At 46.8% G+C, this 26,400-nt stretch overlaps 1 protein-coding gene across 1 annotated transcript; it reads right to left on the bottom strand.

Annotated features, from left to right (window-relative positions):
* Nucleotides 1–4,586: 4,586 nt before the first annotated feature.
* cntnap2b (contactin associated protein 2b) lies at nucleotides 4,587–25,299 on the bottom strand. The gene is made up of 25 exons (XM_011486097.4): nucleotides 24,932–25,299; nucleotides 23,442–23,552; nucleotides 21,457–21,650; nucleotides 20,541–20,688; nucleotides 20,036–20,239; nucleotides 19,768–19,952; nucleotides 19,288–19,431; nucleotides 18,233–18,491; nucleotides 18,002–18,154; nucleotides 17,507–17,669; nucleotides 17,324–17,430; nucleotides 17,015–17,134; nucleotides 16,362–16,477; nucleotides 15,689–15,773; nucleotides 14,286–14,442; nucleotides 13,628–13,755; nucleotides 13,344–13,514; nucleotides 11,462–11,680; nucleotides 10,159–10,395; nucleotides 9,833–10,066; nucleotides 9,622–9,755; nucleotides 7,876–7,969; nucleotides 7,185–7,415; nucleotides 6,940–7,014; nucleotides 4,587–6,835 (listed from the first exon to the last, which is right to left on the bottom strand). The coding sequence occupies exons 1-25, from the start codon at nucleotides 24,990–24,992 to the stop codon at nucleotides 6,636–6,638; spliced, it is 3,930 nt and encodes a 1,309-aa protein (XP_011484399.1). The 5' UTR covers nucleotides 24,993–25,299; the 3' UTR covers nucleotides 4,587–6,635.
* Between the last annotated feature and the right edge of the window lie 1,101 nt (nucleotides 25,300–26,400).

Genomic DNA, 26,400 nt, shown 5'->3' with positions numbered 1-26,400 from the left:
TAAAATTCAAGTATCGGGTTTAAAGTCAGGAAATTTGCATCCAGGAGTGGAGCGAAACACTGTATTTGGGTGGAAGTGTGTGTGCACATGCATGCATCAAAGGTTGAATACTGGTATCAGACCTTTTGTTATTCTATTCTCTTCATAGCATAGTCCCGTTCTGGTTCCATATGTGCAGTGGAATGTGCAGAAGTGAGAGGAGGATCCACTGAGGCCTTCCAGTCCCTGACGTGGGTTTGGATGCCACAGCGAAGGCCTGAGGCCAAGTAACAACAATGTGACGTTCACCAGAGAGGCAGTCTTTTACAGTTGTTTAGGAAATCATCTATCTTTTAACCACGTTGGTGGAGGATCTTCATTTGTGAAGGCAGCACTTCCTCTGGTACTTTGGGTAATTTCTGCTCTTGTTTTTGTTTTGACACAGATGCGGCATTTATTTGTTTATTTTGAATAGAAAAACTGTATTTGCACATGCATTAACAAACAGGCTCAACAATGACTCAGCGATAAAACATTTAAAGTTAAAAGAAGATTCTTATTTTGTAATAATGCAATTGTAAAGACCTGCAGACCTGCTATTGCACATTTTAACATCAATTTTGTTTTCTATGTTAACCATATAAGTGACTCAACTAACAAAAAAGAATTAGAAAAAAGTCAATATTTGTCCAAGTTTATTGACGTGATTGTTAAAAACCCCTGGTTCTGTTCAAAGGTTCTTGGAATTATTTGAACGAATATCACCCGCTTTTTTGTTTGTTTGTTTTTGTTTTGTTTTTTTAAAAGACGGGAGAAATTAGCAAAAAGGTCACCCTTTTTTTTAATGTAGTACAGTGCGCTTCCATTATAATCTTTCTTTAATAAAAAAAAAAGACAAGTGCATCTAACTGAGGAAAAAGAAATAGCAACATGTGATAAAATAAAATATAGAATAATAACATAATCCTCATCCTATTTTACCGAAGAGGATAAGGGCCGTGGAGAAAGAAAAAAAAAAGAAAATTCTGACTTTAATCTCAGAATTCTGAGATTAAAGTCAGAATTTTCTATGCCCTTTTTTTCTTTCTCCACGGCCCTAATCCTCTTCCGTACTATTTTGTACGTTAAAATTTCAAATTTCTTTCTAAGTTATATGGAATAAAAAGCAAAAAGGAAATTTGACGCTGTCGCCATCTAGTGGTGTTAAAATGAATCTGCAAGGCATTTTAAAAACAAGACATTTCACACAGTGGTAAAAATTTGCAAAAGCTCCTTAAAAAAAAGGGGGGAAAGTATAAAAATCCTATGTTCTTGTTCATCACCGGGGGTCGTTTTCAATGTGAAAAGATATGTATGTTTGTTTAACCCGTTTAGAAAATGTATGCAACAATTTCTAGCATTGACTGGCTTTTAGTTTTATTTTTATTTGAAAAACAAAAGATTTCTATTTTATGCAAATTATAAACGTTGTATGTTTACGAAATGTTTTACATTTTTACATAAGAAAGTTTTTTAGTTTTATTTTGTTTTGAAAAACATAATCTGTTTTGAACGTGAGCTATAAAGTCTAAATATTTTACTTTTCAATAATTGCATCTTTTTACCGTAGTGCATCACAAAAATGACTGAAGTGAATGAAAGTCCACAAGGAAATGAAAACTAGTGAATGCATCTGCTAATTGATAGTAATTATTATTAAACGTTAAATGAATGTCAAAGATTTTAATGGTGGATCTGCTGTTTAGGCCACGCTTTGACCCACTATGCTCATCATTGTGTTCATATGTTGTGTAGCTACTTCATGTGATTCCAGTTCATGCAAGTCAGGAAGCCTTTAGTCTGTAAAAGGCTGGATTTCAAAATAAAAGACCTGTTGGAATGGCTGCTCTTTTTTAAATCGCAAACACTGATCACAGTTGAAGCAAAACAAAAATACACTTTATATCAGTAAACCTTAAAACCACATTATAGTGACAATAAGATCACATTAAACATCAACTAATTAAGTATGTGTTACATCTCCGGGCTGTATGGAGAGCCCCATGCATTAAAAAGCTCCTGAATGGCCCATAGAACAGAGTCAGACGGCGGTGGAGGTCGGGGAGCGGCGGCCTGAATCTTTGACAGACAGAGGAGGGGGAGTCAGAAAACCCTTTAACTGCATCTTTACCTTCACCACACCTGCAGCAGGTGGAGGTGTGTGTGACACTATGGTTCTGTTTCATTTGAAAGCAAAGGAACTCTTCCACAAACATCTGGAACGTTCACATCTGGCTGTGGAGCAGCGGCACTCGGATGCGGCCGTCTGTCTGGAGGTTGGTCTCTACTTCCTGAGCTGCTGCCCTGCTGCTCCCGCCATCTCTGGAACACAAAGCAACACAAAGATCTCAGAGAAACACCACAGACAGATCTCTCCACATCTCTCTGACTCCCAATGGGGGCGCTCCCCTTGACGGTCCTTGTGGTAGTCCCTGCAGCGGGACCTGTGACGGTCCGTGTGGCGGGATCTGTGAAGGTCCCTGTGACAGTCCCTGTGGCTGCCCCTGTGTCGATCCCTATGGTGGTCCCTATGGCGGTCCCTCTGACGGTCCCTTTGGCGGACCCTGTGGCTGACCCTGTGACGGTCCCTGTGGTGGTCCCTGTGACGGTCCCTGTGGTGGTCCCTGTGGCTGGATCTGTGGCGGACCCTATGGCGGTCCCTGGGATAGTCCCTTTGGCGGCCCCTGTGGCTGTCCCTGTGGAGGTCCCTTTGGCGGCCCCTGTGACAGCCCCTGTGACAGCCCCGTGGCTGTCCGGTCCCTGTGGCGGTCCCTGTGACGGTCCCTCGGCGGTCCCTGTGGCGGTCCCTGTGGCGGTCCTTGTGACGATCCCTGTGACAGACCCTTTGATGGTCCCTATGACGGTCCCCGTGGCTGGTTCTGTGGCTGCCCCTGTGACAGACCCTGTGATGGTCCCTATGACGGTCCCCGTGGCTGGTTCTGTGGCTGCCCCTGTGTCGATCCCTATGGTGGTCCCTATGGCGGTCCCTCTGACGGTCCCTTTGGCGGACCCTGTGGCTGACCCTGTGACGGTCCCTGTGGTGGTCCCTGTGACGGTCCCTGTGGTGGTCCCTGTGGCTGGATCTGTGGCGGACCCTATGGCGGTCCCTGGGATAGTCCCTTTGGCGGCCCCTGTGGCTGTCCCTGTGGAGGTCCCTTTGGCGGCCCCTGTGACAGCCCCTGTGACAGCCCCGTGGCTGTCCGGTCCCTGTGGCGGTCCCTGTGACGGTCCCTCGGCGGTCCCTGTGGCGGTCCCTGTGGCGGTCCTTGTGACGATCCCTGTGACAGACCCTTTGATGGTCCCTATGACGGTCCCCGTGGCTGGTTCTGTGGCTGCCCCTGTGACAGCCCCTGTGGCTGCCCCTGTGACAGACCCTGTGATGGTCCCTATGACGGTCCCCGTGGCTGGTTCTGTGGCTGCCCCTGTGGCTGCCCCTGTGACAGACCCTGTGGCTGCCCCTGTGACAGACCCTGTGATGGTCCCTGTGGCGGTCCCCGTGACAGTCTCAGGACTTGTTCAGGTCAGAGCAGCTCTGGTTTTCCAACTTTCCTGCTCCTAATGTGTTCCTGCTGGTTCTCAGGCAAACTTCCTTCATGGAATCGAGCAAGTTGGTCCACATGTATCAAAATTAATCACCTTGAAACCACAGAAGAAATACAAATAAACTACGCATAGAATGTGTTAATCAGTATAGAACATCAAGAGTGTGATTATTGTGCTGCTTTTATGCAATTCATTAGTGATTCATGTATCCATTACGTCATTTGGATGTGACATGTGTTCCGTATATGTGATGTAAAAGTTAGACATCGGTGGTTCATGCGTGAAATGTCTGTAAGGCATACGTGGAACGGTCGTGGAAAGACACACAAGTGTGTGAATCTGGTCAAAGTCACAATCAGTTGCATACGATTTACGTAATAGTTGCATATAAACCCCCGAAAAAACAAATTCATTTTCTGACATCATCTTTGTTGTAGGTGTCATAAGAACAGGCAGACGGCTGGATCCAAGTGGAATGAGATAACAGGCATGAAATCATCAAGAAGAGACAGGACGGTCAAAATCCAGGCGAGGGTCGTGGCAGGCAGGAGGCGAACAGAGTCAGGGTCAGGAGACAGAAGATCAGGTCCAGAAGTCAGAGTGGCACAAACAATACTTTGCACTGAATGAGGCTCAGTGCAGTGCTTAAGCATCCTGTGGTTGACTGAGTGAATGACAGCATCCAGGAAGTATGGCTAGAACTCTGGAGATGGTGACCAGAGGGGGAGGCAGAGTTCTGACTTCTGACAGAAGTATTTCTGAGATGATGTCATCTGAACTGGAAGTCAGATACCTGTACATTTCTAACAGGAGCTGGATAAGAGAGCAGTCCCTGTCAGAGGTCCACTCTTGTTCATCCTGACCTTTGATGTTCATCACTTTAGCATCCTGAATCATCGGACATACGTTAATATTCATTCCAGGCTTTAAGTTAGGTTCTTCTTACTTCGGTTCTATTACCAACTCCTGCAGGACTTTCATCAAAACTCAAGTTTGTCTTCAAATCAATGAACCATGAGTCTGAGTGAGATTCATACTCTATTTTACTTCTCTTTCAATAAAGAATCAAGAGTTTTTCTACATAGCAAGAAGAAAAAAAACACACAGGATGAGAACTCATCGTTAGAACAGACACAAACTGTGATTCTACAGGGGCTCATCAAAGCGTGGTGTCATTCAGTGTCAAACAGCATGCTATACAAATGCAGTACAATCAAATGTCAGGCAGTAAGCTATAGTTGAGGGGTTTGAACCAACACTCGCCTGCAATGACCACACCTGGCACCAGCTTCACCTGCATTGCTGAGGCCTTCCATCCAGCGTCTTCAGCAGCAGGATGAAGTGAAACCACAACCTGTCATCAGGCCAAGGTGCCGTTCCCAAACTGAAACTCCCCAGCCAGGAAAAGCCTGGCTCTGAGATCCTGTTGTGGTCTCACCTGGGTGCTCAGTTTTCAGGCCAAAAGCTTTAGAAATGCAGGGAATGTGTGTGTGCTGAGCCGCTTGGAGAACATGACGGTGGTTCCAGCAGGAACGGCTCTTATATGGAGTCTAAATGTGTTACAGCAGGCTTAGATGATGACTCAGCAATCTCTTCCTGTTTGTTCAGCTCCATGTCAGCATAAAAGACACTTCAACAGAAAATGAAGACATTCTCAAAGAGACTTGACAAAAGCGTGTGGTTTCACCTGAAAGGAATGAGGCAGACATGACGGAACTCATGGCCAACATGTCAGAGTGGTTTGGATGATCTGATGGCCAGAAGTCCAGGAGGAGATCCAGATTTGGGTAGATAGGAGGCATCATTCACCCTCAATCAGTGGTCAAGCTTAGACGATTGCAGATGTGGGCTGTTTTGGACTAAACCTTGTTTTTTTTAATCAACAAAACTATAAATTTGCTTTAGTGAGATTCCTGACAGACCCAAATGTTTCTAGAATCACAAAATCAGATCCAAGTAGAGGGTTGGTTATGCAGCAACATCTAAAGATTCTTCTTCACTGTGGATTCATTTTTCTGCAGTTAAAACACATCTGCTTCATGACAGCATCCATGCATTTGTTCCCAGAGACCATGTCAGAGGTGGTTGCCAAGGCGACGGTCATATTTTGTTTTTAGAGCAGAAACAGCGAGAATAACAAACAATAATGCTACAGAACCCACAGTCAGTCCAGATGCTGAACCTAAAGGTGGACTTCTGTATTCCCGATCAGCTGAAACATGAACAGAGGAAGAGTTTCAGATCACACTTTTTACCCTTCCAGATGCTAGCTTCGCTGCCTGTTCTCATGATAGAGCTCCTAGAAAGACAGGAAGCACGCGCTCTGACGGATGGTGTCCTGTTGAGCGGTTCATCGTTTCATGGATGTGTCGGTGTGTCTTCATGTCATCAGCTGGGTCCACGCTTTCAGCTGCAAACTAACTAGACTCCCTCTTCCTGAGAATGGTGCGATGGAGTAACACATCTCACATCCACATGATGCAAAGTCATGGCGGCACGTTTCAAAAAAGTCAGGCATCTTTCAGGCTATAAGCTAGACGTACTGTCAGAAATGTGAACTAAGGCTAAAGATGTGCTATAAAAATCTAACGTATGCACACTGCTACAGTTCAATAATGGTTCACTGGAAGTAATGCATCCGTAATTCATACCATCATTGTTATCAGTGCTTCGTTTTCTAAGGATCACTCGCATATTTTACAAAGGAGAAAGGTATTGAAGTATCAAAATAAATACATGAAATAAACTTTTTGAAGATTGTTTGGAATAAATAAATAAATGCATAAATAAATGAAATCAAAGCTAGGGCGTGAGCTGCAGAGCGCTCACTGGACTAAGGCCTGTGAAGTATGGCACTGTGCTGTGAAGGCCGTCAGTGTCAGCATCAACCTGAAGCAGAGTTCCCGTAAACCCGCCCACGCCGCCGCACAGCCAGACCAGGCAGCGCTGCGCCTTGTGCTTCGACACCGTGAACACACCGGCGTCCTCAAAGTCTGAAAAGAAACTGTCCTCCAGCTTCTGCAGGCGCTCCCTCCTCAACCCCCCCACCTGCAGACCCGACCTCGCTGTTCCCGTCAGATGAACCACTCCCTCTTGCTCTCATCGATGGTTTCGGTGAAGGCCGGGTCGTTGACGATGATGGCCGCGTCGGCGCAATCTGCCGACTCGGCTCCCTTGGCCTCATTGGTGTGGTACGAGCCTTTGTGACGGAACGTGTGACGGACCACGAACACCAGGATGCACAGAACGCTGAAGATCACCACAGAGATGATGCCTGCAACCAAAAGCACAGTCCTGCTGTTATACCGTTGCTGCAGTGACGGCGGTCAGTCTCTGCAGACACGGCAGTCTGTGACACGGCAGGTTAACCAGGATTACCTCCAATGATGGCCGAGTTTCGATCCACGCCATCAGCACGCGTCTTTTCCTCTTTGAAGGGGAACACAGATCCGGCTGGGAACAAAGCAGACATGATGCTCGGTTCAGTTTGTGTACCTGTCCTTATACGTGTAAGAGGACCCACAACAATAACGCATGAAACATGCCAGTGAACCTATTTGTTAATATGAACGTTCCATTGAAATTTGAAAATGTGTGTGTGTGTGTGCCGTTTGTCTGTGTACCAGTTTCAGAGTGCCAGGGGTCGTGGGCGGAGCTCATTGGTGGAATAGTTAAGGGTGAGGCTCCACAGTTAGATGGGACCAGTATTCCGTGAGTGCTGACGGGCGCCGTCATGCCTGAGCGCAGGGCAGCTTTGAGCGGCGCCACGCTGTTGAACTGGACTCTGGACAGGCAGCCCACAAAGCCCGGCGTGTTGTAACGCTCGATGAGGACGGGGTCGATCTGTCCTGTTTCTGCAAGACAAAAACAAAGATTTAAACTTGGTCACACTTTGCGCTGCGCTTCTTATCCAGCCTCTGATTTCTCAATAAAGCGTAAAGAAAGAAAGCTGCAAAGTCCAAGCAGACCAGGGAGAACTTGTGTTCACTGCGATCACATTGTGAGGTCAGAACTAGCTGCCTTCAGGTAACATTGATGCAAAAAAAAAGAGTGTTAAATCAGATAAATGTAACAGAAACACAAATGTGAGGATACAGGAAAGCTGCACACGTGCATATCAGAGACATGAACATCACTGGCGTGCACATTACACGCGTGGATACAGAGTTTGAACTTGCCAGGAGTCTGCATTTATCAGTTTCTCCATGTGTTTGCAGAGTTCATTCATGGGGGGATTCACTCTCCCGTGTTTGCAAAAGACTGGACTTTCACACATTTCCTGAACAGCATCACCAAACATCGACACATCCTCACCAAAGACTTTTCCCAGGAAAATGCTTTTGACCAAGTTGAAGCGGACATCAGACGTCTCAGGCAGCGTGTAGGTGGACAGCGGGTAGTGGTCGAGCTGGAGGAGAAGACGGACAGAGATGAGAAGAGGTTTAACTCAACGCCTCCATCAACCCACGCCATATGTGGAGGAGCCACAAGCTGACACACGGAGCCGTTGGTGGGATTTAAATGTAATAAATAAGAAGAAACATTATCAAAACTCATAGAAACAATAGAAACCAACGTGATAAAAAGGAGGAACGACGGAGAAACTAAAACTACAGATTTGTTTATAGACAAAGAAAAAATAACTCTAACAGTATGATTTGTTCTGACCAGAACTTAAAGCCGATGTTCTCATGGGGAAAGCAGAAACCAACGACAAAAATCATTCGATTGTCAAACACAAGATATAGTTTAAGATATAGTTTAAATTAAACGGTGACCAGGTGAATCCCGTTTACTAATATATTCGTCGATAATCCTAGCATATTTACAGTGCAGTTTGGGGAAATACAAAACAAATTTACAGTCTTTGGTATTGTTCAGGGTGTGGCTTATGGGACAATTATGAATGCACGGGTTTATTGAAACTATAGAAAGTGGTTAAACTTAAAACAGCTTTCTTAAAACGGGGTCACGATTTAAGAAATCAGCTGAACTTTAAAAAGCCCTGTATTCGTACTACAAAAAAGAAAATGTGGTGTGGATTTGTGGAACGGATTGGATCCCGAGGGTTTGAAACAAAGCAAACGTTTACCTGTATTTAAAAAAACATAAAAGATGTCGCTGATGGAACGTCACCAGGCTGGAAATTATCAATAGGAACAAATGAGCAAATGTTCCTGTTGCAAAAGTGTAATACTGAAGGTAAACCAAAGGTTTTGAGGCGGAAAAACTGTAAGTTGTTGTAAAACGGACATACAGGATTTTTCTTCCACCCACTCCTTTTTGAGCTCAATGTTTTGTCTAGTTTTAACTCTTGTGTTTACTTTCATATTGTGTTTGAAAAAAAAGAAAAGAAAGAAATGGTACCTCCAAAAGGTACCATGTGACCTTTTGGAGGTACCATGGTACCAGTCCAGTGACAGGCGGGTGGGAGGAAGGCAGCAGCGCCATGACTGACTGATAGGAGTGTCGCCAAGGTCCCCAAAATAACTAATATCAGACTGCCACCCTCCAAGCGCCCCCCTGTGCAGGTACTCACAGGGACGTGGTAATAGTATTATTGTGAAAGTAAGCAGTTGTATTTTGTGTGCTGTTACTATTTCTTGTACGCTGAGAATGTGTGAGCTATGCGTGATTGAGCAAGCGTGCAGCTTTTAGAAGGAACCCAGCCGCTGGCCGGCGGCACCTGATGTGGACGGGTGCCGTCCGGAGACATTTGCACATCGTCCAATCAGTGCTGCGATCCGGCTGCCATCACCCCCAGCTGTCGCCCGATTTCATACAGACATCATGCCTCGTATGACTGACGGCCGCCTGACTGCCACCGTCTATGTTTACGACCGCGCAACGTTTTTTTCAAAATGCACTCATTTTAAACTGAAAGTCCTGACCGGGTCTTTTGATTTTCATGTAACACTTGTGTTATCTGGGGTCATCTGGACATCTGGACCCCACAAGATAACACAAGGAGGCACGTTAACGTTGGGAGTGGGGTCATCCGGACCCCACAAGACAGCACAAGGATTACACAGCGTTTAGGATGAACTCTCCAACACTCACCTGCAGTCGAATCTCCCTGAAGCTGCGAGTGATGTTGACGGAGTGCGGCTGACCGTTGGCCATGTTACGCCGATCAATGTCGATGGTGAACGGCTCCATTAGCCCCCCAAGACTGTAGCGGATCTGAAGAGTGCCTACAATCCCAGAAACACACCAACATTAGTCCCCTCAGCCTTCCTAATAAACAGAAGACGCATGCTCATGAGCCCACCGTTCTGTCTGAGCACCACAGCCAGAGAGTCCTGGGTCCGGGAACTGATGTAGACCAGGATGCTGGGGGCGCTGTGAGTGCTGAAGCTGAAAACCAGCTCCTCTCGGGTGAGGTTAACTTCACCAGAAAGACCCCAACCTGGGGAGCCTTTCATCTCGTCCGGCACAGGGGCCCCCATGTCGGGCAGAAAGTCATAACGCACCAGAGTTCCGGTCTCAAAGTAACCCCCCACATCTGCCACACACAAAGACAGCAAAAGCATGGAGGCCAAATTAAGAAGAGGCGTGTAGCAAGTGAGCCGTGGTAAGTCCGTGTTGCGGCGGTACCGTCTGTGCAGAATGGCCCGTCATATGCAGTGAGAGAGCAGTCGCAGGAGTATCCATTGTACTGCTCCACGCACTTCCCTCCATTCCTGCAGTGCATCTCGTATCTGCTGCAGTGGCCCTGACAGCCTGGACTGAGCCCCGGAGTCTCAGCCGCCCGCCTCTCCAGGTCAAAGATCACGCCGTTAATCTTGAGAGCTCGCATGCACCCCAGGAAACTCCGCTGACCGCTCGACGCCCCTAATACACGAACACGGGGGGAAACGTGAGCTCATCACACATAATCTTACACTTTTCTTCTGCACCTCCACTCTCTCCATTCCCCCTCATTGATACTGATGCTCACTATTTGGGACTAATAAGATCACACTCTTCATCCAGTTTAACCAATTTCAGTGTTATGCCTCTTCATCTTCCATCCTGCTTTGAGCAAATCCTCCTCCTGTCCCGAGAGGTTCTCTTTTGTGTCCACAAGAGTCTTGGACCGGCTGTGTCAACAAGCTCCAAGCTCTTCGGTAGGGTTTCTATGGAGGTTTTTCTGTTCCATCAGATTCTTAATTTTTTAAACCTTTGACTTTCAATCAGCAGCATTTTATGCCCCACAATATTATTTTCTATATTTAATATTTTGCGAGTCAACATTTTGATGGCCCAGAAATTCAATGTAAAGAAATTCAATGGGATAGAAGCCGCTTTCTAGACCATCTTGGAACACATTGATATCCAGCCAATGAAGCAGAAAGAAAATTCAAAGGTTTAGAAAATTCAGAATCTGATGGAAACACAAAAACTTCCATATGTTTCCGTCAGAACAGTAAGAGTCTCTGTGTCCCCCCCTCTGGCAAAGCTTATACAGTAAAGCGACCATCCCAAACTCCAAATCAATGTTTTTACAATCTGCTGCAAGCAGAGCAGACTTTCCCGTCATCCCTGACATCCACATTAGCCCTGATCACTGACTCTCAGTCCCAGAGTGAGGCTGATGGCTCAAAGCCCCTCAGAGGTCTGTACTCTCACCTAAACAACACAGACGGTCAGAGCCAGGAGTTCTGTGCTGCTGCAGGAACCAAAAGTGACTCATTTTTTCCCCATTTCCTCCTCCTGCGTCTGTGATGCTTTTATCATAGACAGAGGCAGAAGCACCACAGCAGTGACAGAACGATCTGACTTCACCTATCAGGTTCTGAGCAGTTATAAGGAGGCCTGAAGTGTTGTTTCCCCCAACATACTGTAGTGGATAAGTAGTAGTTCACATCCATGACTGTGGCTCATGCATGCTCACGTGCAAGTGAGAAACGTTTCTTACCCAGGAACAGGTCTGTGTAGAGCTCCAGCTTCGCGTGAGCCTGTGTTCGGGCGGCTCTGACCTCTCTGTGCTGTCCGTCCAGCAGCAGGACGGCCTCCTTGATGTTCTTCTCCACCTGCACGCGGTGCCACTTGTCATCGTTGAGCGGGCGAGGTGAGTGCACGCTGAGCTGCACCAAGTCTCCGCCCACCTCCAGAGTCAGCAGGACCACTGAGCCTCCTGGAGGACGAGAGCAGCAGCGTTACGTCTGCTCTGACCGATCAGGTGCTGGGAGGAACCCAGTGTTCACAGCATTTCTAACCACACGAGACGTTCAATTTCTTCCACGATGGGATTTTTCATTTGTTGAAAGCCGTGTCACACAGCCACTGCGCATGTCGCACGGTTGAAAATTAGTCAGACATGAATCTACGTGGAAAAATGAGAAAAGTTGTGGTCTTAACGTGAAATGTTCACAGATGTATCAAGAATACATCTGTGAGAATACATCAAGAATTGTGGGCGGCAGTGGCTCAGGCGGTTGAGCAGGTTGTCCAATGATCGAAGGGGTCGACGGTTCGATCCCCGCTCCCACCAGCCAAAATGTCGTTGTGTCCTTGGGCAAGACACTTCACCCTCTTTGCCTCCAGTGTGGCTCCACTGGTGTGTGCATGTGTATGAATGCCCCGGTGATGGTCAGAGCGTAGGCGCGAACTGGCAGCCACGCCTCTGTCAGTCTGCCCCAGGGCAGCTGTGGCTACAACCGTAGCTACCATCACCAAGTATGAATGAGGAGTGAATGAATAATGAACACAATGTAAGCGCTTTGAGTGACTTGAAAAGCGCAGATAAATCCAATCCATTATTATTATTAAGAATAAACCACCTTAATACCACAGAAGTACAAATAAACCACGCAAAGAACATGAACCGTGCATGATTATTGTGCTGCTTAAAGACAAATTATTAGTGGTTCGTGCGTCAATTATGTCATTTTAACGTGAAATGTGTAACGTATAGGCGATATACAAGTTAAATGGTGGTTCATGCATGAAAAAAATCTGTTAAATAACGTGAAAGGATCGTGGAAAGACACAAATTTGTGTACGATTTACATATTATTTGCAAATACACTATGTAAAATATGTGTAAACTGCTTAATTCTCCAACGACCCAAAATTATGAATCACTCAAAACTGAATTCATGTAAAGACCTGCTGGCCAAAACCCTCGATGGACATCTGAGCAAGAAACACTTATGAATGCCGTAGATCACGCATGAATCACAAAAGACTGAATGTCATACGTGGAAAATGTACAAAATGTAATTAGAGGCTGTCTGACGCGGCCTTTAGATACAGACCAGCACATCTCCCTCCTTTGTTGTCGTTTAAATCTAGAGGATTTCACCAAATCCAAATCTCACCTTGTTAATGTTGAAATGGTGTTTCAATGACAGACTGCAGTCGTCTCTGCTGATGCTTCCCTTATTTCTACTGACTTCCATGCGTGTGCCCGGGGAGAGCAACCAGCTTTTATCCTCCCTGTTCCGGATGTTGATGATCGTCCTCCAAAAATCCCCCAAGCCTGCGTCCCTCCCCATGTTTGTGTTCGTTCTGATCCAGACTGGCAGATCTGATAGAAATGACTCCATGTTCTTTAGGATTTTATCAGAATGCCCCCTGAGACGACTTTTGTTGTAATATTGGGATATATTATTATATTGTTTCAAATCCACAACTCTTAAAATCTATCCGTTTGAATCCGATACATTTCCATGATCTAAACGTCACTTTTTGACCTTTATTATGGAATAAAATGCGCTATTTTAGTAGGTTTGTTTTCAGAGGTGCATCTCACTTTAAAGAATTATCTGCCGTCTAAAACACACACAACAGTCGACCTCTGATTTGGATGTGAAGCCGGCTGCTGCTCCCCACGCTCTCTAGAAAGACTCCGTGAGGGGAAGACGTCTTAAAGTAGAAGGAGATGTCAGTGCTGGTTTCTCCTGGAAAGGACTGGAAGTGGACCGAGGATGCTGGGCTGATGAAGGACGCGGCGTTCCAGTAGCTCCCTGCAAACAGCAAGAAGCCATGACTGAAACAGCGAAGCTGGTCAATAGAGACAGAGCTCATTTGGTGTGAAAGGTCGCCGTGTGACACGCTCTGAGGCAGAGAAAACACTCACGGTCTCCACGGCATTTCAAAGGTCCAACTGTCAGTTTAGCCTCAGATCCAGATTTGCTCGTATCCCCGACTACAACCTGACTCACGGGAAGGTGGTCTTTGTAGAGCAGCAGGCCTGCATCCTCCTTCCTGTTTCCACACACAGGGAGACAGATCAGAGGCATGCCACACATTACGGAAGTATGAAGCCGTACACAACCGGAACACAACAACAACAAAACCACTGGAGTCTAGTCAGTTCACCAGATAATCGCTAGTGACAGTTACTAACTCTAACCCTGTGGTCATGTGACCTGTGGATGTGGTTCAGTTGACACCTGGTATGGTTTTGAGTCTGACAAGTCAAACAGCCGCAGAGTTTTAAACGTAAAAAAACAAAAATGGTTTTAAATGCTCTTCCAGTTATTACAACATAAGATCTAAGAACAAAGAGGGAACTAGCTCTTTGACTCAGACTGTGGGAATGTTTACTGCTGTTGTAACGTAGAACGTGGAATGTTTTTGGTGGTTGTCTGGTAAACGGCTCTGCTGCACTTAAATTTCATTTTTAAACATCCCCCAAAAGAGAGGGAAGGCACTGCCTCTGGGTTCTGATTGACCGGGTTTCGTGGGACGGCATCTGAATAGACGTGAAGCTGTTCTTGCAGCCCTGCACTCACCAGGCCCGCAGCTCGGCGTCACAGTTGCAGAAGCGACCAGGATCCGTGCAGTTGTTCTCAATACCGCAGGCACACTTCTGTATCCCAGGTCCTGAACCGCCCCAGTAGAAGTGCTTCTCATTGGCTCGTCCAACCCACCAGGTGAAGGGAACGCCGTCTAAAAGTCAACCTGTGATCAGTCTGCTGTTGTCTTGACAGGATAACCACAATGTCGTTTAAATAGGACTGGCTCCTGATGTGTCTTCTCTTCACACGTCTGCCCCTTAAACAGCTTTACCCTCATCTGCTACTTCAGAGGAGGAAAAGAAGCTGCAATGCTGTTGTGACCCACACGTGACCTTTAACCTCATTAGTGAATTAACTGATATCCTTTTTACCATTTCAGAAGTGGGGCATCACAGTGGTGTAGTGCAGTGGTCCCCAACCACCTGGCCGCGGACCGGTATCGGTTCGCGGGACACTTGGCACCGGGCCGCGGACCGGTACCGGGACGCACAGAAAGAAAAAATAATTTCGATTTTATTGTGTTTATTTTTTCGAAAAAACGTTTTATTTTGAAAAGTGACCGGATTCTCTCTGTTACATCCGTCACACTTACCATAGCAACCAGAGTGTGTTGCGGTAGAAACGATGTTGCTCATGTGATGTTCTGTTGTTGGTGTGACGTTAAAAGGACACCGCAAATAAAGTTACAATTGATTACACTGTGGATTTACGTTCATTATTATTATTGTTATTATTATTACTAAAGAGAAAATTCCACAACCGGTCCACGGTAAACGTGTCTTGCGTTGCACCTCAACCCCACCCCCCCACCGGTCCGCGGTAAACGTGTCTTGCGTTGTACCGGTCCGCGGTGACAAAAAGGTTGGGGACCACTGGTGTAGTGGATTGCACTCCCACCTCACAGTGGGAAGGTCTCAGTTCAAATCCAAGCTAAGTTCTTTCAGTGTGGAGTTTGCATGTTCTCCTCGTTCATGCGTGGATTTTCTCCGGCGTCCCCCCACAGTCCAAAAACATGCTTCATGTCTTTATCGGTGATTCTGAATTGTTCCTTTAACAGACTGGTGACCTGTTCAGGGTATACCACATCTTCACCCTAGCAACAGCTGGGATAGGCCCCAGCAACCCAAGGGATTGGGCGGGTTGAGAAGTGGATGGTCTCAGAGGCTGGGGTGAACATTGTGGTGAAGATGCTTCAGCAGCTTATAGACACACCCTCAGTGACCTAAGGTCACTCACATTTACACCCTTCGTCTCTCCAGAGCTACTTTTCAGACATTTCTGCTCAGCTCTTCAGTCAGAGGGAAGACATTGACCATAACTGTTTTCATTAGATCTTTGGCCAGTCTGGCCGTGCATTATTCCAAACCAACAGCCTTACATGAAGAAGAAGAATTCACCTGGACTGTTGAGCAGACGGGACATCCGGCAGGCGTAAGCTACAAACTGCTCACAGCTTTCTGCTCGACTGGTAACCGACCACAACTGGACAGAGGAGAAAAGAGGGAAAAGCAGCTGAAGACTTTTCAACATGACAGCATGTGATTCCAGCACAACTGTTTGACTCGAGGTGATAAAACTGGACTTGGTTATGATAATATGGCTGTTCTTTGAGGAACCCACCGGGATTTAAGAAAGTCATTTCAGTCAGACAACTCATGCAGTAAAGAAGATTTATTCCGTATTATTTAAGTTTTGCAGAAGAATTATTCCATATTTCTTTTAGTTTGGCATAAAAGTCCGTTCAGAAACATAAAACAAACATCTCCATAGAAAACTTTGGGTAATAAATTATCCCTAACGGAGCTCACAGGTGGAAACCGGGGAGGAGGGTGGGGCTACGAATGCAGAGCTCGCTGAAATGGATGAACAGGAATTTGACCGCACCTGGACTTAAGTAGGACGCTGAACAGGGGAGTTGATTAGACTGAAACGCCCACAGGGAGGAGTAACCAGGTAAACGCACTGCTAGAGTTGTCTGCCTGAAATACTCCCAAGGTCATTCAAGTTTTATACATATCTGTGGCAGCGACTGGAAACAAAGGAGCACGTCTGACTTGTTGAGTTGCTAACCTGCTCATCTGTGGCGTTGTACGTAATCTGCAGAACCGCTTTGCCGTACTGGTCATGACTGGAGACGGGCGTCTGAGGGGACAGGTTGTTCCTCAATGTGGTCCAAACCGTTTCCTCTGGAAGGTTAAAGGAAACAGACGGTTGTTTGTGGCGTCTCTGGAGGAGCTTCACTCTCACCATGCAGATGGTTTGCGGACTCTTCTCACAGCCAAAAATCCAGTGATCACATGACACTACAGGCAGCTCCTCATAATAAGAGGCAAAACATCTTTTTTCAGAACACATCGTTGTCCAGGTGAGGTACAGCTTTACCTGCAAAATATAGCTTTATATATTAATATTAATTAATATTAATTTTTGACATGTAAACGGAAGAAAATTTAAATTTTAGTCAAATGGTGAATAAGCGACTCTGATCTGACTGATGATGTCAGTGCCTCACCAGCCGTGAACCTCACCGCACGGCACTGATACAGAGAGGCAGAAAGTGTTTGAGTCAAAGGATGAGTTTGGTCTGTAATGTTCATCGCAAAAACACTTCAACTGTGAGTCAGGAGTTAAAACACGAGGTTAGGTTTGACATAACTAGTCAAATCAGATTTATTACACTTTTTGAGACGAAAAACGGAGGAAAGTCACTTTCAACATCTGACCTGTCATGTCACAGTGGACCCTGAAGGGGGCGATAGGTCCACTTCCATCTGGATCGATCCAGTAGGTTCCTGAACTCTGACCCTGGAGCTCGTACTCCTCGCAGGACTGCTGGTACAGAGCTACACAGAAGATGAAACGCCAGAAGAGTGTAATCTTCTGTTATACTGAATCTACCTAACAGTTCATTAATGTGGCTTTAAAAAAACATTCATTTTATAAGAAAAATGTGGGTTTAAGGCAGGGCTCCTCAAAAAAAAAAAACGGCCAGCTGGACATGAAGTGAAGAGTTGAGCAGGAAAGGTGCTTACAGGAATGGCAGGTGGCTCCGGTGTAGCCGGTCCCACTGCAGTTGCAGCTAAATGTGTCCCACGTCTGGGAACACTCGCCCCCGTGCTCGCAGTGGTTGGGAACACACCTGTCATCACACACACGCGCACGCTGAAGTGCATGAGCTCAGCAGGAATGGAGCTTCCTCCGTGTCTGGTGGATACCTGTCGATGATGGCACACATGTCCAGGGTGACGTTTTCAAAGGTTCCAATGAGACCCTGCTCCACGGCCCTGAGGTCCACCAGATGGTCATCGATGTGGATCATCTGCATGCAGCCCTGGAAGGAACGCTGGAGCGATCGACTGCTGGCAGCAAGGAAGGAGCCTGAGGACGAGAAGAAGAGGTCAGTACAGACCAATGAACTGGTTCAGGAAAGAGGCCTGGCGGTCGTCCACCTGACGGGCAAAAGTTTTACAGCTTCCAAGTCTAGAAGGAGTTTGGAGTCCTGAAGCATGCGGTAGCAGGCGGATGGATGGATGGATGGATGGATGGATGGATGGATGGATGAGAACTGAAAGGTGATGGATGCCCAGAAAGAAAAGAACAGAAAAAAATAATAATGAATGTTGGGTTATACCATTCACTGATAGAACAGAGAAATGTCCCCCAACTCCTAAAACACCTAGACCTCTAGGTCTGGTTTGGTTCTGACTCACCACCCCCAAAGAAGTAGATTCCTCCCGTTTGGACCTGGATGGGGATTGCTGTCCTGACTGTGGACGCCTCGTCTCCATCTACTGTCAGCATGGCGTGGTTTTCCAGGGCATTTAAATGGACACTATGCCACTGGCCATCATTCAGACTGGAACCTGTGTTGAGGAAACGGCCACCAGAGGAGCTGAGCTGAAGGCCATGACCCACAGTGGAACAACGGAGTCTAGACTGACCTGACGAGATCTCAATGCGCGTGTTCTTCTTCTGGGTCACATTCATGTAGACTGTGACTTTGCCCTCCACCAGGCCCAGCTCCACCCATCCGTCAGCCAGCTCTGTAAACATCAAGAGCCCGCTGGGGTTCCACGTCCGAAAAGACAGACTCACCGACAGAGTGTCCCCGTTACTCTGACCCGGCAGCTGCAGGAAGGAGGTGGAGTTGAAGAAGACGGGCGAGGAGCTGGACTCAACGCAGGAGAAGGTCAGGTTCCGCTGCAGCGCAGGAAACACAAGCAGAGCAGGAACAGCGTCATGAACCGGACAGCAGCAGTTCCGTCTGCTTCACCTTACTTCACCTTAGTTCAAAATCATGTAATGAATCAAATGTGGCCAAAGCGTGTCTTTGCTTTTTTAATCAATGCATTTCATTATTTCTGTAAAGAGTTGGATACATTTTTTTCTTGTTTTGTTAACAATTAATGCTTGAAATAAACAAATAAATCAAATAAAATCAGGTTCAGGCTGAGGAAACCTTTGTTAGCTTGTAAGTTATTCTGTCAGGAAGATATACAATCTGGCTGTTGCACTAACCTGCTGTCACTTCCTGGAAGATAGAAATCTGTCTACAACAGATAAAATATGTGATGAGTTCATTAATGTATGTTGTTTTGTTTGAAACCTTTTACTAGAGTAAGATGGAACATTGTTGTCAACATTAAAGTCTGTCCATCCATCCATCCATCCATCCATCCATCCATACAGTAATTTATTCATTTATCCATCGACCAGACCACGATAAAATGGTTGAGCCTCTTAAACACAGATGTGTGAAAAATTCTTTTTTTCATCTTTCTGGCACTTTTGCAAAGCCCCCCCCCTACACATTTTTGTATGACAACAAGCAGCCATGCATCCTCAAGACAACTTAAGTGTGTGACAAAAGAGCGGAGCCAACAAGAGCTGCACCCGACAGGAAATGGATGTGACTCAGAGCAGATAAAGGAAGGTCACAGAGGTCAACAGGCACAAACATGTAAACACAAATCACTGCAGAGGAGTCTTGTCTTACAAAGCTGCTGGTGTCGACCTTCTTCCTGCGCACCATGCTGGTGATGTTCTCTCCGTTGTACGTGATTCCCTCCATGCAGCCCAGAAAGTTCTCCTTCCCTCCTGAACTTAGCTTTGCAGATGCAGGAAGTCCTCCAAAGCTCAACTGTGAACGCAGCAGAGACAAAGCTGGGTGCCGCCGTTCCAATGAGACCGCTTCACGTTGAGCGGGAAAAGGATGAACTGAGAGTCCACACACAAAACCTCAAGGTGACATTACCAAAAACAGGCCAGATATGTTTCATCAGTAATGAGCGGGATTCAAATGCGGATTTATGGGTTTTTCTTTTTTGTTTTCTGAATTTCACTAGTGAGGTTGTGCGGGCAGATTTTTTAAATATTTGTTCCCGTCTAAGCAAAGAGAACTGGATTTTGTCATTCCTTCCTATCAAACCTCTACAACAGTTGTGGTTCCATTTAGACAAGGTTCAACGGACTTTACCTCATAGTCAAGGTCCAGATGGTCAAACTCGCCATTTGTCCGGAAATGCTTGGTGTGGTGATCCAAAGTGAAGTTGATGTTCCTGCGGTAACGCTCTATGACCACAGAGTGCCAGTGGTCGTCGTCCAGTAAGCTCCCGCTGGCTACGGTGGTGTGGCCCTGGATGGAGCCGTACTCACTGCTGCCTGGACAGGAGAACACAAACACAGCTGTCAATGTCAGTGGGGGCAGCTGAGCCTTCAGACCTACAGACAGGATCTGAAACCACCTAAGTTGATGCTGAGCAGCAGTCTGGCCCTGCTGAGCTCCAGAGAAATGTAGTCCCCCTGCTGACCCTCCCCATGGAGCAGCACACCGTCTCTGACCGTGGTCCTGAACTTCAGAGTGATGACATCTTTCACGATCTTCATCTTCTTACTCCTGAAGCGATAAGAGATGATGCCGGTCCCATCAAAACTGATTACATCGGCCCCTGGAAAACAAAGACGATGAAAAAGGATATTCAATCTGTTATCCTTCAAAAACAGAGGTGAGGTCAAAAGGTGGAGCGGGCTTCATGTCAGAAACCTAAAATGTGCTTTTAATCAAGATTTTCTCAGCTGACATTGTCTTGTTTTCTAAGAGGAACCTTGTAACCCACACACAGATCACCATGCAATGGTTTGGTTCAGATAAACAATGCGAAGCTGAGCTGTTGTTGGCTGGGCTTCCTATGTCTGAAATGATCCCAGTAACCTGCAGAAAGCAGAACGTTCCTCTTCTGTTCTACTTACAGTACGAGCAGCCGTAGAGCTCCAGTCGAACGCCAATGCGGCCATCTTTGTTCCACTCCAGTGGGATGAAGCGGATGTAGCGTGTCAGGATGGCATGTTGGAGTTCCTGGCGAACCACGTCCTCACTGTTCCTGTTCCCCTCAAATGTCTGAAAGATGGCAGGAACATCGGGCCTCTCAGGAAACACAGGCTTCAATGGAACAAACCACGGTCAGCATTAAAAGACCCCTATTGCAGCGGTATGTGTGGGTCCGCTCCTTGGAGCTGTATGTCCACGGTCTTTGGTACAAAACAGTAACCCTCCAGAACTGGGATGAAAACGATGATAATGTTGCTTTTTTATCAGAATAAGACAGGTGTTCCATGAAGTGGCAGCTTGTTCAACGGCGCTGATCAATTCCTTAATTTTTTTTCAATCGTTTTTCTTGTTTTTTTGCAGATTTTTTTCATTTACAGGTTTATTTTTAGGAACATCTTTAAACCCTTTTTAGAATGCCTTGTTTTGCTCATTTTGAGAAGTTTGGGTGCTGTTTAGGGTGTGTGTGAGTTGTTGCTATAGCAACATATGCTCTGTGTGGGCCAACACAGGAAGGAACTAATGGCTATTTTCAGTCCAGTGACGTGCAGGACCTGCAATGCCAGAAGAGCTAAAGATAAAGTGTTCAGATGGAGCAGCAGATGTTGTGGAGAATCTGCAGTGGCTCCACATTTGTGGCATCATGACATGTTCAGGTGACACACACCTCACTGGCAATTCTGGTCCCAGCAAACATTCAGAGACAAAATCCCCTCAATGCTGCAGTAAGAAAAGCAGATGTTCATGTCTGTTGGGACACTTTGATCGTTTTTCCTGTAAAGTTTCACAGTCCTCATGAAAAACGGACAGTTTCTCAGTGATGGAGAATCAGGGTCTCACCCAAATGTTGCCATCCTGTAAGTACGGCCTCCAGTTCCTCTGTGCGTCGCTGTACAGCAGCCGGTACTTGCTGGTCCAGTCAGAGCTGCTGTAGCGGCCCTGCGTTGCTATGGCAACGACCTGTTTCCTGGACCCCAGGTCAACCTGCAACCACTGGTACCGGTCTGTGTCCAAGGGTGACCAACCTCCAGCACCTGAAGGGAGGGTGTTGTGGAAGTGGGCGGGGTTAAAAAATGGCAGGCAGAGAAAAACACAAAGATGCTCATGTCAGCTGATCAGAAATTATGGAATTCCTGCGCTTTGCAGTCCTTGTTGGGACAGTTCACCTCCTCTTCAATATCTCAAATGTCGGTGACACCCTGCTAACAGGTGCATTTTTAGAGGAACAATGCTAAATATGCTCAACCTGCTGAGTCTCACATCTGCTTCCCGTCAACCTTCAGTGAGACTCTCACGCTATGTTCACACCTGGCATGTTCTGTGCATTCAAGAACACGCTACACGCTGTTTGATGCACATGCTTCTAGCCCGTGGTGTTCACACCGGACAAGCGAGGAGGGGCTTCTTCTTCGTTTTTTTTCTATTGCTTACTAGTGCATGTCTGCAGTTGAAAGAAGTTTGGTGTGACATCACAAATTGCTGCAAATCTAGTGAATCTAGCTCCAGGCCTTTTCCTTCACAGCTCTGTTCTTATATGAGGCTGGAGGCAGGATGGCTCAGCTGACTGCCTATAGCTGACTGCCATACATCCAGTATGCGTCCTTGGGCAAGACCCTTTGTGTTAACTATGTAGCCACAAGTCCCGGTCTCCCTGAGCCGATCCCCAGCTCAGGTAAGGTCAGGTCAGGAAGGACATCCGATGTGTAAATGTCTGCCAAACCACCTGTGTGAGTCAGTGGAAGCTGATTCGCTGTGACGACCACTGAAGGGATATGCCGAAAGGTGAACAACAAGCTCTACTCTTATGTGAAAGACTTGGTGTCAATCATTACTTATGAAGTTCTCCTCCATTATCATGTTTGGTACATTACCACATCTGAGTCCCTGATTGGTCAAATTTGGCTGTTTGGTGTTTCAGCAGTCAAAAGTTCAGCTGGTTGAACTTTTGGAGTTAATTTTTAGGAATATCTTTAAACCTTCTTTAGAAGCCCTTGTTCCGGTCATTTTGAAAAGTTTTGCTGCTGTTTAGCGTGTCTACCTAAACGAGCGTCTACGTAGATTTTTCATTGAAAGTGGCCGCTTGAACACAAGATGCCAACGCCGGTGTGAATGTGGCTCCAAAGCAAAACCAATGAAAGCAGTGAGCAGCCAGAGGTTATCAAGTCCTACTTGGACTGCATGTCAAAGTCAGTCAAGCCCAGTGAGACAGATAAATACACTGATAGCAGCAGACTTAAAGATCCAGATGTCAGACGGTTTTCGTCAGATGCTATTGGAGCTGAGTGCTGAACAGAATGCAGTCTGGCTCCAAACAGGAGAAGGAAGCCAAGAACTTTCCAAAAAACTGGAGTTCCTGATGAAGACGATACGTTTCAAGTTTGAGATGAATGTATCAACTACTGAAGGCCGACGGTGAGACATCTAATGACTTTGTCTGAAGAGACCTGCAGCTACCAGAGTCTATGAAAAAATGGTGCAGGAAAGGTTGAAAGACCAAGGTGGGGACGCACTGCAAAAAAACTAAATTTAGAAAAGAGATTGCTCTTCCTCGTTTTCGTCGATCCCAGGACAGAAAGCTCAAAAGCAGCAAATGTGGAACAATGGGTGACCCGTTTAAAGGCTCAAAATGTTCCTGCTGCCACAAACCCAATCACCGCAGGGCTGCAAGCGCTGTTTGTGACCTGAACATTCAAAAAACTAGTCAATTAAATGTGATGAAGGCTGAGAAGGACAGGAGCTCTCCCTCCATCTCACTTCCTTCCTCAGAAGATCAGAAAGCGTAAACAGCAGCAGACGCTGCTCAGAGTGTTACGACGAAGGCTTACCCTGCTTCCTGTTCAACTTGGCATAACCGGCTCCGTATCCGCGACCATAGACGGATGAGCTGCTGAAGGAGCTGTACGGCAGGGGGGTGGCCAAGCTGTCCTCACACCTCCCTGTAACACAACAGAAACACACTCAACTCATCCAAGAACATTCCCCGAACATCAAGAGCAGAAGCTGGTCCAACTGACGGGAGCCATTTCTATGTTAATAAGCAAAAACCATGTTTTTTGAGCGTCATAAGGGGATGTGGGGGAAATACAAACCAGAGAAACTGGCACTGACAGAAAGACTAGAGGTAGAAGTGGAGAAAGGGTCTTTGGGAGGGTGGACCGGACCAGGAATGAGTCCTCAGAAGGCAGCACGGGGGGAGTGGTTTAGAGGAAAATAAGAGTCAAGACTTTGATGGTTTAGTTATGTGAAGAGAAGGAATGCAGAGTGGAAAATGAGAAAATGCTGGGGAGGGGCTCCCAAACAGACCTACAGGAAAGCCACAGAGGAGGTTCATGGATGCAGAAAAAAAACCACAAAGAGGAAGAAGATGAAAAATCCCATCTGGAGACTGATGGTCCACTGTGGTGATCTCTGCAGAGAAGGATGTAGACTCTCATTCATCCAGGTTGATGCCATCATAGTAGTAGGTTTAGGGGTTGTCATCTGGACTTAGTTTTTTAAAGTTAGAAGACGTTTCACCTCTTATCCAAAAGGCTTTGTCAATTCTGAATTGACAAACAACAGAGAAAGGTTAGGAGAAGATCTCCATTCGTTTGTTTTCACTGATGTTTCTAGTCACCAATTCAAATGATTGATGGGATTATAAGGACTCTGTTCCAAACACGTGCACACATGCTTTTAGAGGTTTTCCCTCTGCAAAGACCCCAGCATTATGGGATGTTTCTGAACATCGACCATTCCTGCAGCAGCTTGAAACCAGATCAACTTTTCTTTCTACCAGGGACTTTACTTTCAAGACCACATCAATGAGAACATAAAAAAAAGTTCAAAACGTCTCTGCATTTGTTCCTCAGACACCAGCGGAACCACGTGAGTTCTGCTGGTGCTGTCAGAACCACAGGCGGGTTCCTGCGGGCCCCGGGATGGTTGAACGGCTCCTGCAGGCTGCAGCACCGCAGAAACAGCAGTGCAGTCATCGCTCAGACTGTGATGAAGACTGTGCTCTTATGAAGAGTTAGCTGCGAGGAAAATTAATCACCAAAGTAGCTTCTGATTGCCTCTCACGTGCACGCGCACGAGTCACCGTGACAAAGGTTCACACCTGCTCTGCTGTGTTGCGCCTGCGCATCAGTCCGCTCATGGGCTTGTGTTTTTGTTGTTGAGCTGCTCTTCCCCGCTCCTCTTCCTCGGAGCTAATGAAGGCCCTCCGGCCTCTTCCTGCTTCATTCTTAAGCGCTCGGCGGCTCCGGCCACGAACACCAAATTAACCGGACAGCCGGCGTGTGTGTGTGCGCGCGCGCAGAGACGACGGACTTACGGGATGCTGAGGATGCGGCGGACGAGGCGAGCACGAGGCTCCACGCGAGCTGCAGCCACATCTTCACACAAACGGCCGCGGCTCCGGGTCCAAACTGTGATGAAGCCCCGCCCAACGGCGCACCTTTTGTCCTCCTTTATCAACCGCGCGCGCGTGCGCACAGTTCCGTTATGAGTCTGCGAGCGGGGAGACGTGTGCTGCGGACCCACGGACCCGGACAAATTTCCTGATCGATATCCCCCCCCCCAAGAAAACACGAACGTTGGTACGGTCCGTCATCACAATGGGGGCGGGGGTCACCTCCGAGAGGGAGGAGCAGCTAACAATGAGAGGCGCGCGCACCCCACGCACGAGGCGCGCTCCAGAGTGGATGCTGCGGGATGAGGAGAACATTCGTGGCTCCTCATCAGCTGCTGCTCTGACGCAGATGATGGAGAAGGCTGAGATCAGAGCAGCGTCTGATTCTGAGGGATCCGGCTGCAGGGTGTGGGGGGGCCACAGGGGAACAGGCGCGGCCCCAACTGTTCAGAAAACAACGGTTCCTTGATTTTTTGGAATCACCACAGACTTAGGATGATGGTGATAATAAAAGCCCTTCACACATCCCTCGGATTTCACACACATAGAGGCTTCAGACACAAACAGTTTTACAAGAAGATTTAAAACTGTTTTCTCATAATTTCACTGCTGTTCTGCTGTTCTTCAGCAGAATTTCCTCTCCGGAAGCCGCATTTCAGCTAACAGGCCAGACTGTAGGTTTAATTCAGGTCAACATCCGATGTCTTCTGACTGTGATCAGTTTTAGGGTGCATTCAGACTGGGAATATTATTTGGTCCTTAATTTGGTCCGGATCGAGCCCTGAACCTTGTGTTTGCTCTGTATTCAGACTGCCTTCAAGCGACCAGAGCAACTAGAGGCAGAAATTATAGAAGTCCTCCGCTTAGCAGTCCTTGTCCTTGAAACTGTATATTTCACAGATCAGTTTTGAACGTCTGGATCAACGTCAGGTTCAACACTTTTGACTTTGGTTCATTCATCTGATCATTTTTCAATAATTTGAGTCTCATTGTTACTCCACTACTCTGTTTACATCCCATAATGCCCATTTTGGTCCAGCTGTTCCGCTCCGAGCACGGAGCCTATTCAGACTGATGAAACTGGAGCGAAGCGGACCTCGGTCCGATTGGAAACGAACTGAGACCACCTGGAAAGACGGGTCAGACAGGGGTTCCTGTTCCCGGACCAGGATCCGCTTTGGTGTATTCAGCCTGGAAATTTGTTCTGGATTATCGGGGGAAGCAAACTCTGGTTCTTTGTAAGCAAACCAAATGTGTCCAGTCTGAATACGGCCTAAAACATGAGTTCAGAAAGGCAAAGGGCAAGAGGACACTTCCCAGAAAGTCTGCAGTGATGAGCAAACAATGACCATCACTGTCAGGATCGTTTCATTTCATGTCAACCATTGTAA

This window comes from Oryzias latipes, chromosome 17, assembly GCF_053564925.1.
Source record: "Oryzias latipes strain Hd-rR chromosome 17, Olatipes_Hd-rR_3.1".
Taxonomy (NCBI): Eukaryota; Metazoa; Chordata; class Actinopteri; order Beloniformes; family Adrianichthyidae; genus Oryzias; species Oryzias latipes.
Note: the sequence above shows the minus strand (reverse complement) of the source record. Positions and strands in the feature narration are given on the sequence as shown.